The sequence below is a fragment of the Gadus macrocephalus genome, chromosome 15 (assembly GCF_031168955.1).
Source record: "Gadus macrocephalus chromosome 15, ASM3116895v1".
Classification (NCBI taxonomy): Eukaryota; Metazoa; Chordata; class Actinopteri; order Gadiformes; family Gadidae; genus Gadus; species Gadus macrocephalus.
The window spans coordinates 19,873,453-19,885,921 of NC_082396.1; the positions used below are offsets into that span (position 1 = coordinate 19,873,453).

Genomic DNA, 12,469 nt, shown 5'->3' on the forward strand with positions numbered 1-12,469 from the left:
GATTAGTACAAGCTATAACTGTATAACATCCACTGCACAAAGATCATATCACTTTAAAAGAGTTAGCCCTTTTCTGTCACCTAATATATCAGCTGTAGCAGAGTTAGCGCTTTACTGTCACCTAATATATCAGCTGTAACAGAGTTGGCACTTTACTGTCACCGAATATATCAGCTTTAACAGAGTTGGCCAAGTTTGCAGAGCAAAGTGAACTGAGACCTTAGCAGAGTTGATGAAGGAGGCTAATGAAAAGCAGGTTATCACAAACCAGTGTGAACTAAGTCCCCCAAATTGTGTGTGTGTGTGTGTGTGTGTGTGTGTGTGTGTGTGTGTGTGTGTGTGTGTGTGTGTGTGTGTGTGTGTGTGTGTGTGTGTGTGTGTGTGTGTGTGTGTGTGTGTGTGGTCGTGTGTGTGTGGTTGTGTGTGGTCGTGTGTGTGGGTGTTTGTGTCATGAGTGTGTGTGCCTGGCCGGTATAATCCTGAACGAGGCTTTGGACCCTTCAATCTCTCTGGGGAACAAGCCCTGATAACATTCACACACACACACACACACACACACACACACACACACACACACACACACACACACACACACACACACACACACACACACACACACACACACACACACACACACACACACACACACACACACACACACACACACACACACACACACACACACACACACACACACACACACACACACACACACACACACACACACATTTATTCAAGCAGTAATGAAGTGTTTCCATTCTATGCTTCTTTAATCAACCAGGAAATGAATTAATCTTACAATTAAAGCATGAGCTAATTCCACACTGCCTCATAATGTAAAGAGGCAATCTTTTGATTATCCTAATTAGCGTAATTAACCAAAAAAGGGGACTTGCTTATCTTAACGAGTTAAGTTTGGTCCTGTGAGAATCTTGGTAGTGCCACTTATTATGAAAGTATATTAAACCTTTCCAAAGTTAGAATATTAAGTTGAGAAGGTTCATTCTGTTCTTAATAATCCCTGATGTGTGACATAATTTCCTAAGGCTAATTATGTTATTGGGTTGATCATTGCAGAGGTGATCCTATTGGATGAGCCGACCACTGGACTGGATAGCATGACGGCCAATCAGATCGTGGTACTGCTGGCAGAGCTGGCCAGGAGAGACCGAATCGTCATAGTTACCATCCATCAACCGCGCTCGGAGCTCTTCAGGGTTGGTTTCAGAAGAGACACTATATATATTAAATAATATATTCAATCACCAAAAGTTGTTTTAAAAGTTGTATTGTGTATGTGTGTGTGTGTGTGTGTGTGTGTTTATGTGTGTGTGTGTGTGTGTGTGTGTGTGTGTGTGTGTGTGTGTGTGTGTGTGTGTGTGTGTGTTTGTTTGAACGTGTGTACATGTGTGTATATGTGTGTGTGTGTTTGTGTGTGTGTGTGTCTGTGTGTCTGTGTTTCAATGTGTGTGTGTGTGTGTGTGTGTGTGTGTCTGTGTTTCAATGTGTGTGTGTGTGTGTGTGTGTGTGTGTGTGTGTGTGTGTGTGTGTGTGTGTGTGTGTGTGTGTGTGCGTGTGTGTGTGTATGTGTGTGTGTGTGTGTGTGTGTGTGTGTGTGTGTTTGTGTCCGTGTGTCTGTGTGTGTGTGAGTTTCAATGTGTGTGTGTGTGTGTGTGTGTGTGTGTGTGTGTGTGTGTGTGTGTGTGTGTGTGTGTGTGTGTGTGTGTGTGTGTGTGTGTGTGTGTGTGTGTAGGTCTTCAGTAGGATTGCCGTAATGAGTCGGGGTGAGCTGGTGTTCTGCGGTCAGCCGGGGGAGATGGTGGACTTCTTCAGTCAGTGTGGATACGAGTGTCCCGAGTACTGCAACCCATTTGACATCTATGGCATGTATCCCCTCTACTGATCATATCTGTATAGAATAATCATATGTTAGTGTTAGGTGTTGTGGTACACTACATATTGAAATATTAGATATTCATACACAAACACAAAGCAGTGAGTTTCAAAGATTTGGCAAGATCTTTTTCACATCATTCAGTGGAGCAGAAAGACGATGCTGCCACCTTGTGTACCTGTTAATGTCATTTGGAAGTAGGATTCCAAGAAGCTCTGCAGAGATTGTCATGTGTCTGAGACACAACGCAGATCTTTTCAAACATGCTGTTGGAGCCATTTTGATATTTATGTTTGCAAATTAATTTGAGTGATTAAGATTGATAATACTATTGAAATAATTATAATATTTAAGTTCATGTAATATGGTTTAATAGTTATGGTCTTATTTATGGTCTACAATTACCCAATTCTATGTGTGAAAAATTATTGACTGCCGTCTTCTGTCTGGCCTATTGAGCGTGACGTCTGACGTTCTGACTGGCAGATGTCAAATATATAGATGGGCTACCTATGACCAGGTAGAGTGGAAGTGGCAAACAATTTTTCAACCTCGGGAATGCGATAGGGACATCTTTGTTTGTATTTTTAGTAAGAAGGGAACAAATAAATCGATCCGCTCTCAGAAGAGGCCGCTTAAAAGCTGCCACCATACATGCTGTACACAGAACCGTGAATTAAGCCTAAAACACTGTATTGAAGGAGTATTTTCCTTGCAATGTTACAGTAAATCAGTAATTTGAAACCAGTGAAGGCAGTAATTTTGCACACTTATGTATCTTTTTTGACCATTTGTCATTCATGCTGTTATTGGTTGTTCTTGTTTGATGTGTGATGTCTGGTTGTTTTTGACAGTCGACTTCACGTCGGTGGATACGCGCAGCGTGGAGAGGGAGGCAGCCACGTTCAGCCGTATGCACAACATCACTTCCTCTTATCAAGGCTCAGCCATCTACCAGAGCATGCTGGGAAAGATGGAACAGAGCCTCCGGGTCAGCAACAAGGCGGCCATCCCCTTCAAGAGCAAAGAGTCTCCCAGCAGCCTGGTCAAAATGGGGGTCCTCTTCAGGTCGGTTCATTGCTCTTCTTCAGCTTGTCCCTGTCTCTATACATCGAGGGTCTCGACATTGAAGACCAGAATGAAATGATTGTTTTTTTGTAGCGTATATATTCAATACATTACTACAAGTCTTAATACCTTGGTAGTAAGACTTCCTTAGTAATCCTTATGTGTCCATGTGTTCTTGCAAGTGTATGAAGGGTCAATGTGCATGTTGCACAAGATTATAACCTTTTTTTGTGGTAAGTTATTTACTTTGAAATCACACAAAAAATGACAAAACAAGGCCTCATCTTAATTCTAGCGTTCCCAATTACAGCGCAAACACACCCCGTCCACACAAGTACATTGCAATATATGAAGACAAACAATGCTAAATCTCCTTGGCTTGTGTAGATACAGATCAAATGTAAAGATCCCAAGATGTACAGTTGGAAATATTATGTCCAACAAAGTAGACCTTAACTAACAACAGGCTGCACTCACCGAATAATGACTTAGGTACTAGGGACTGACCAATACAAGTTGGGACCCAAAATAAAACCTCAGAGACCAAGGAAGATCAGTAATGTAAAACTGAAATAGCTGACACTCAACTCAAAGGTATTTAACCCATTGCCTCAGTGAAAGTGAATGTGGTTGCTTCCAGCCTGTGGTAATAATTTTCCTACCTGCAGTCAGGCCAACAAATATTTTTTTTACTAGTGAGTGGGAGGTGTAGGGGGGGAAGTTCATTGAGGATCAAGACAGAGGCAGCAGACGACAAATTCAAATTCAAAACCGGATACACATAGGGGGACCACTGCAACTTCCCTTTTTAGGTCAGAATCTGGAATGTCATCCCTCTAAATGTACCCATATAGTGTGGCAAGTAAGCCACCTGTAGCACCCAAACTGTCCAAGACTTGCAGTGGGAGCCTATGCAGTGACTCTTTCCAAGGGATCCAACACATTTTCACGACGGCCCTTCATTGTAAGTAAAATAAAAGGTGTGTGGAAACTGTATCAATAAATCCTCTAATGAACGAAGACCATCAACTCCAGAGACATCGCCCAATGAATGGAAACCTCTGTCAGTCCAAAGAATATAATTGAAACCCCGAATTAAAAGTCTGTCATTATTAAATATCGGCTAGCCTCCGCCGTCACTGTGGCGGAGGGCAGCTTCGTAGAGGGAGGAAATGCACTATCTGGAAAAATGTATCCACCTTCGAAAGAAGTGGGTAGCCCAGTGACCAAATCCAAGGAGAATGCAAACCAGGGGAGGCACAGGGAATGAGCGCCGGAGACCAGGAGGTCGGCTTTGGGAGACCTTGTTCTGGCAGCCACAGCACACGCAGCCACATGATATTCCCCAACCTCTCTTTCAATGGCCGGACACCAGAAGCGATGTTTGACGACAAACAGAGTCTGCCATACACAAGGGAGCCAGGAGAGAAGTGTTGTGTGCGTATGTGAAGTTATTGCCTATTTAATTGTATAGCCTTGTTTGGCTATGTTCGCGATGCACACTCTTTTTTTGTGAGATAGAGACCCCTTAGAAACAAAAATAGAATGTATTTTAAGTGTGTGTGTGTGTGCGTGTGTGTGTGTGTGTGTGTGTGTGTGTGTGTGTGTGTGTGTCCAGGCGCACCATGCGTAATCTGTCTCGGGATAGGATGGGGGTCCTGATGCGCCTGTCCCAGAACCTGATCTACGGCCTGTTCATCGCCTTCTTTGTGGTGCGCCTGGACTCCGACGTGACCAAGGGTGCGGTGCAGGACCGCATCGGCATCATCTACCAGGCGGTGGGCGCCTCGCCATACACTGGCATGCTCAACGCCGTGGCACTCTGTGAGTCCCGCACCCTTACAGCCTCCCACTCAACTTCAGGCCATTCATTACATTTCTCTTCTCCATTATTTATTCAGAATGTTGTGTTATTCATTATGGACATATCTTCAATTCTGAATACTGATTTACATAGTTTCAGAAATTCTGATGATACAGTAATAAACGCTAGTGTTGCTTGGCTACTGGTCAGAAAGAGAGTGGACATTTAAGGCATCTCTTTGGGCTCTTGTAACTTTGGGTGAGCATTTGATATTATTTTGGAAATTTAAAGGAAAAAAAAGATGGGGATAAATTGCCAAATGTTTTTATCAATACCTTCAGTTGCAGACCTCCATATATTGACCTGGACATATATGTATCCATATTTTTACACTACCTTGCACGGAGATATCTCAATTTCACTCATTTGTATCATATTCAGAGCTGTAATGTGTCGAGTCTTCAGGTAGAAGTTGTTTTCATTATCAGATATGATATATTATTTACATTTACGTGCCTGAAGTGAGAGTTTATTGTTTTCTGTAATCTGTGAAGGGTAGGGGTTATATCTTTAGCAAACACTGAGATAATTTGGACAGGATGAATGTAAATGTTTTTTCTAGGTATTTGTATTGTAACCATAGATTATGCGGATACATAACTAATAACCCATTCGTTTACTTTGAGTTCATTCATTTAAGTTTTACACAAGATGCACATTTGACATCAACATATTTCTATAATACCGTACTTATACACACATTTCATGCATATGAAACATTTCACATTTTAGTGTTTGAATCATAATTGTACTTTGTTTACCTACTTTAACAGTACCCATTTCAATTTTTTTTTTTTTTAAAGAAATTGAACCAATGTATAAACCTTATCTTTATCAGAGTGTCATTACACTATCTCTATGTATCACTGTGAGTGTTGGCTGTGTTTATGGTTGGTATTTATAGCAGGCACTAGGGCAAATGGTAACCTTACAATCTCAGACAGACAGACAGACAGACAGACAGACAGACAGACAGACAGACAGACAGACAGACAGACAGACAGACAGACAGACAGACAGACAGACAGACAGACAGAGATTATAACATGATGTTACACGTGTATGGAAATAGACATTCACAATACACACAAATATACACTTGATATGATATTGCACATATTAACTATTTTCTAGCTAACATTTGCAATGTCTAAACAAGGGTTAATAAGTAATAACTGGTCTAACATGGTGCATGTTGAGTGGTATTTGTTGTATATATGCATTTTGAACAATAGTCTAATACATTGCAACATGGTTTCACAGTGAGAGACGTTTGTTAGACAGACTGGTGTCATCATCCCAACTCTACTTAAGCCAAGTCCCTCAGTGTATGTCAGTGAGCTCTGTTCTCGACTAGCCTTGACTGCGTTGAGGTCAAGGTGAGCCCACCTCTCCTTGTCCCACGTTGCTCTCTCTCTCTCCTTCTGACCTTTGGCCCCTTTGGCACTTTATCCTGCATCCTGACCTTTGGCCCCTTTGGCTGGCTCCCCCTCTTGCCACATTAATTTTCATCACATGCATTTGAGAGCGTGCCATGGTTCAATGATATTGATTTTGAATGGAATGGCTTTGAATGGAATTTTCATACAAATTATTACTATTCCAGAACAAGTGCCACTCATACAACATGATATTGACAATATCGATAGAAAAAAAGAAGAAGGAAAGAAAGAAAAGTGAAGAGCAGAGTGTAGTGGTAAAGTATGTCATTTGAACGGCGTGTTTGTATATCTGCTCTCAGTCACGTCCTTGCGGGCCATCTCAGACCAGGAGAGCCAGGACGGGCTCTACAGCAAGTGGCAGATGTTCCTGGCCTACGTCTTCCACATCCTGCCCTTCAGCATCGTCAGTGTCTTCATCTTCACCTCCTTCCTCTACTGGTAGGCCCTTGGAGATTGATGCTAGAGTCTATCTATCACCATACGCCTCACACATCCTGCTTCATCTCCAGATGTTTTCATCGACTGAAAATAAGCTAAATTGTCGGTCTGAACATCTCTGGGACAGACGATACATATCAGTGAATCCTATCAAGTGTTTGAGCGTTTCCTGCGCTACGGCCTCAGGCGATTACGTATAACGCTTGGCCACATATAACAGATGTGATTGGCTACCAAATCTGAGGTTGTTATGGGTCAGATTATAATCAGGACCAATTCCTAATGACTCCTTTATCGGGATACTTTTGCTGATGGAATCTCAAGGGATAAAGGCCTCAGTAAACAGTATTCCAGCCTCTGTGTTGTTCTGACAGGACGGTGGGCATGCATCCAGACACCATGCGCTTCCTGTGTTTCTCCGCTGTGGTCCTTGTGCCTCATATCATAGGTTGGTTACATCCCTTTGTTTGTTATATCAATGGTGAGAAGCGGCTCAGTAGGTAGAGTGGGTCACTAGGAGGATTCCCGGCTCCTAGCTGAGTGTCGAGGTGTCCCTGAGCAAGACAGTTAACTCAACTGCTCCCGACGAGCTTGCTTTGAAGGGCAACTGGTGAGAAAAGTTAGAAAATGCAGCCAATTTAATATTTACTCACTCTTACACACACACAAATACTTTGCGATACGATCAGGTGTGATGTATCTGGTTTCTGCAGTATCAGGAAAGCTGGATGCCCGATACCAGATTTGAGAGGAGCCGAATCAAGCCGTGGCTTATGACAAGTAATTTCTGCAGGATGGCAGACTGCTGCCAAGCATTAAGTGTGTTGCATTATATGTAGATATGTATTGAGTTATTGACATTAAATATACTGTACTGTATTGTATTATATTAATATTGTAATGGATGTGTCAGTGTTTTCTCATGGGGTCATTGTCTGTATTGTTTCCCAGGTGAGTGGCTGACGGTGGTTCTGCTGGGGGTGGTGCAGAACCCCAACATGATCAACAGTGGCGTGGCCCTGCTCAATATCGCTGGCATCTTGGTGGGCTCCGGCTTCCTCAGGTAACAGCTTCTTCTTTTTGGATAAAAAATTGGCGATTTTTTTTATTTTTACTAACATTCTTTTTGAGTCATTCATGAGATGTAGCTTTGTGATCTGTTACATATCTCTTTTACGTAGAGCCTGGATCCAAGTCATTTTTGATATGAACCCTAACCTTTTTCGGTTGGGAACTTGGCTCATAATACCTGTGACAAGAGCCAAAGCAGGAATAACAACCCACTGCTCACTGCTCCCTGCAGAAGCACCCAGCAGATGCCAGAGGTGTTCCAGTGGCTCAGCTACCTGACCTTCCAGAAGTACAGCTGTGAGCTGCTCATCGTCACAGAGTTTCATGAACTCAACTTCACCTGCAGTGAGTGTCCCAGGCCCCCGACACAATCAATAAGAAAATATATATTTTTTTATCTGAATAATATAAAGATCTTAGATTGCATCTAAATGATTAATTTTCAACTTTCGATTCATAATCAAATAGACCAGGGTTTCCAAACCTCTTTTGGCATATTTATAAAAATAATTGGAGGACCGGTAGTCAATTTGAATGCCTTAATTTAAAGATGCATCATTTTTAAACAAAGGATGTGGCTGTTTTTCAAGAAATCATATTGACAACCATTAAAACAACAGCAATGAAATGCTTGAGTCTCAACAATTCAATAATATAAAGAATACCATTTATAAGAACACAATAAAAGTCACCTGAGACATAAATGAATACAAAAGTAGTGCAAAGACACAGTGCATTTACGTTTGAACTTTCAGAACAATTCACAAAATGTTTCCCTTTTCTCATTACAAATAAGTGTATGGAGTCTTCGTGTTGCAGGAAATAACATGACTCATATAGCCTAAGTTATGAAATATGACATTATTAGGGGTTCGAGCAGCGAAGCTGCTTGGCCCCTATTGCTTCTGTGACGTTATTTTTCCCCTCAAATTCTGTAAAAGTCATACTGAAGCCTACACTGGTCTTCTTGCTCTAAAAATGTATACTTTTCCCACAATTTCATAGAAAAGCCAAACGTCCACAGTCTCATACCATTTTGCCTATATGACCATTGTTATTGTATAACTACCATAAGGCTATCATTATAGGTGGATACCATTAACAGTGCATATTTTCAGATCTGTACTCTTTTAAGAAAGCCCTTAATTCTCTTGTGAAATGTGTGCTTGGAGTTTTCTTGATGTTTTGTGCTCATCAATCGACATTTTCATCATGTGAATGAGGCTACATTTCAGGTTTGTCAGTGGCTCAATGGGATAATGCCTTGTACTGGTGATCCTTAGTTTGAGAGTTTGAATCCCGATTAGACAATGCTGAACATGACATTCGGCCATTGCTCTGCAGCACAGTCACCTGAAAGCCGAGGCACAGTATGGCATTAAGGGGAACATCAAGATCTTTCCTTCATAATATGTCATTTATATATCTTCCATTAGTGTGTTCTTGACTTTTCATTTTGCTCGGACCCCGTTAATCCCCGCCTGCGGTTAATTATTTTCTTTTCTGGAATTATTTCAAAGCCTGGTTCTAACGGGTCCACGGAGCGGCTCCGGTCCGGGGACCGGGGGTTGGGAATCGAATCACTGCTACAGACTAGTGATCAGGCTGGTGTTCATTATTCATCTCAATATGAACAAGTTCTGTTGAGATTAGAGCAACCTTGATCTTCCATCTCCAGCATCCATTAAGGTTTCTCCAGTCCGGTTAACTGATTTGCTGTCATCCCAGGTAACAGTGTGGTCCCCGGGGCGTGTCTGATCGCCCAGGGGAGTCAGATCATCGACCAGGGCTACCCCGGGGCCCTGTCGCGCTACACGCTGGACTTTGTGCTCCTCTACTCCTTCCTACCCGCCCTCCTGCTGCTCGGGGTGGCCAGCTTCAAGATCAGAGACCGCCTCATTCGACACTGACACCGGCACGAGGTTCTGGTTTTTTCTACCCTGCAAAGCACATGTCGGTGATTCTGATTGGTCCAGATGGAGTCAATCGATGCTGGCACCCAATAGTTTTAGTAGATTTTATTAAGGGACTGTGGCAATTAATTTGAGGTATTTGAGCTTCAGTTTATTTTGTCATCATTATTGATTGTATCTTTATGACATAAATGTGTATTTGTGTACTAGCCACGAACTACAGTATGTGGATGCTTGAAGGATATATTTAAAAAATATATATCTATACTGTTAAAAGACAAGGCTATGTCCAAACCAATTTACATTGAAACCAATGATCATTGCACTTTGCACCTGAAAAGTGATTGGATGGATTGATGGAATCGATTACCTGCCAGATGATCTATATGCTGACAAAGTATCATAAAATGGATTAAAATAACTTTGTCAACTTTAAACTGTTTCATATTTAATCAAAAACAAATATATATATTTTTTAATCAATCTTTAAAGGTTATATTATTTTCAATCAAACCAATTTTAAAGGGTCCTTATGATGTTGAGTATCAGGTATTACCCTCCTCATCGTCATCCGCTTATCCGGGGTCGGGTCGCGGGGGGAGCAGCTCAAGCAGGGGGCCCCAGACTTCCCTTTCCCGGGCCACATTGACCAGCTCTGACGGGGGGATCCCGAGGCGTTCCCAGGCCAGTGTTGAGATATAATCTCTCCACCTAGTCCTGGGTCTTCCCCGAGGTCTCCTCCCCACTGGACGTGCCTGAAACACCTCCCAAGGAAGGCGCCCAGTGGGCATCCTTACCAGATGCCCGAACCACCTCAGCTGACTCCTTTCTAAGTAAAGGAGCAGCGGCTCTAATCCGAGTTCCTCACGGATGGCTGAGCTTCTCACCCTATCCCTAAGGGAGACGCCAGCCACCCTTCTGAGAAAACTCATCTCGGCCGCTTGTACCCGCGATCTCGTCCTTTCGGTCATCACCCAGCCCTCATGACCATAGGTGAGGATAGGAACGAAGATCGACCGGTAGATCGAGAGCTTTGCCTTGCGGCTCAGCTCTCTTTTCGTTACAACGGTGCGGTAAAGCGAACGCAATACCGCCCCCGCTGCTCCGATTCTCCGGCCAATCTCACGCTCCATAGTACCCTCACTCGCGAACAAGACCCCAAGGTACTTGAACTCCTTCACTTGGGCTAAGGACTCATTTCCTACCCGGAGTAAGCAATCCACCGGTTTCCTGCTAAGAGTCATGGCCTCAGATTTAGCGGTGCTGATCCTCATCCCAGCCGCTTCACACTCGGCCGCCAGCCGATCCAGTGAGTGCTGAAGGTCACAGGCCGATGATCCAATGAGGACCACATCATCTGCAAAAAGCAGTGACGAGATCCTCAGACCACCGAACTGCAACCCCTCCCCACCACGACTACGCCTCGATATCCTGTCCATGTATATCACAAACAGGATTGGTGACAAGGCGCAGCCCTGGCGGAGACCAGCACCCACTGAGAACGAAACTGACTGGCTGCCGAGAACACGAACACAGCTCTCGCTTTGGGAGTACAAAGATTGGATGGCCCTGAGGATAGACCCCCTTACCCCATACTCCCGCAGCACCTCCCACAGTTTCTCCCGGGGGACCCGGTCATACGCCTTCTCCAGATCCACAAAACACATGTAGACCGGATGGGCATACTCCCAGGCCCCCTCCAGGATCCTTGCGAGAGTGAAGAGCTGGTCCGTAGTTCCACGTCCGGGGCGAAAACCGCATTGTTCCTCTACAATCTGAGGTTCGACGATCGGCCGAACCCTCCTTTCCAGCACCTTGGAGTAGACTTTACCAGGGAGGCTGAGAAGTGTGATACCCCGGTAATTGGCACACACTCTCTGGTCCCCCTTTTTGAACAGGGGAACCACCACCCCGGTTTGCCACTCCTTTGGCACTGTACCCGACTCCCACGCGATGTTGAATAGGCGTGTCAACCATGACAGCCCCTCAACACCCAGAGCCTTTAGCATTTCTGGCTGGATCTCATCAATCCCTGGGGCTTTGCCACTGCGGAGATGTTTGACTACCTCAGTGACCTCCACCAGGGAAATTGACGACGAAACACCATCAACCTCGAGCTCTGCCTCCAACATAGAGGGCGTGTTATTCGGATTCAGGAGTTCCTCAAAGTGTTCCTTCCAACGTCCGACGACCTCCTCAGTTGAGGTCAACAGAGTCCCATCCTTACTGTACACAGCTTGGATGGTTCCCCGTTTCCCCCTCCTGAGGTGCCGGATAGTCTTCCAGAAACACTTTGGTGCCGACCGAAAGTCCTTCTCCATGGCCTCTCCGAACTTCTCCCACACCCGCTGCTTAGCCTCCGACACGGCAGCCGCTGCAGCCCTTCGAGCCTGTCGGTACCCTGCAACCGAGTCAGGAGTCCTCCAGGATATCATATCCCGGAAGGCCTCCTCCTTCAGTCGGACGGCTTCCCTGACCACTTCCCTGATAGGCCGAAGATCGATGATCGATTTCGTGATCGTGTCATCTGATCTGAGGCCGCATGTTTTGGACACTCGGGTAAAGAGAGGGGCGGAACTGTCAACCGACCACCATCTGGTTGTGAGTTGGATCAGGGAATGGGGGAAATTTCCGGATAGACCTGGTAAGCCCAAACGAGTAGTGCGGGTGAACTGGGAACGTCTGGAGGAGGCCCCCGTCCTAGGTATCTTCAACTCACACCTCCGGCGGAGCTTTTCTGGCATTCCTGTGGAGGTTGGGGGCATTGAGCCGGAGTGGG

General features: G+C 44.4%; 1 protein-coding gene across 1 annotated transcript in view; it reads left to right on the forward strand.

Annotated features, from left to right (window-relative positions):
• abcg5 (ATP-binding cassette, sub-family G (WHITE), member 5) overlaps positions 1 to 10,127 on the forward strand; it is a 19,146-nt gene extending 9,019 nt beyond the window's left edge. The window contains exons 6-14 of the mRNA XM_060072411.1: positions 1,078 to 1,217; positions 1,754 to 1,883; positions 2,749 to 2,962; positions 4,581 to 4,786; positions 6,568 to 6,706; positions 7,081 to 7,154; positions 7,658 to 7,769; positions 8,010 to 8,122; positions 9,506 to 10,127. Coding sequence (XP_059928394.1) covers positions 1,078 to 1,217; positions 1,754 to 1,883; positions 2,749 to 2,962; positions 4,581 to 4,786; positions 6,568 to 6,706; positions 7,081 to 7,154; positions 7,658 to 7,769; positions 8,010 to 8,122; positions 9,506 to 9,687 — 1,310 coding nt within the window. The 3' untranslated portion in view covers positions 9,688 to 10,127. The remainder of the gene's footprint in view (positions 1 to 1,077; positions 1,218 to 1,753; positions 1,884 to 2,748; positions 2,963 to 4,580; positions 4,787 to 6,567; positions 6,707 to 7,080; positions 7,155 to 7,657; positions 7,770 to 8,009; positions 8,123 to 9,505) is intronic.
• Positions 10,128 to 12,469: the final 2,342 nt, after the last annotated feature.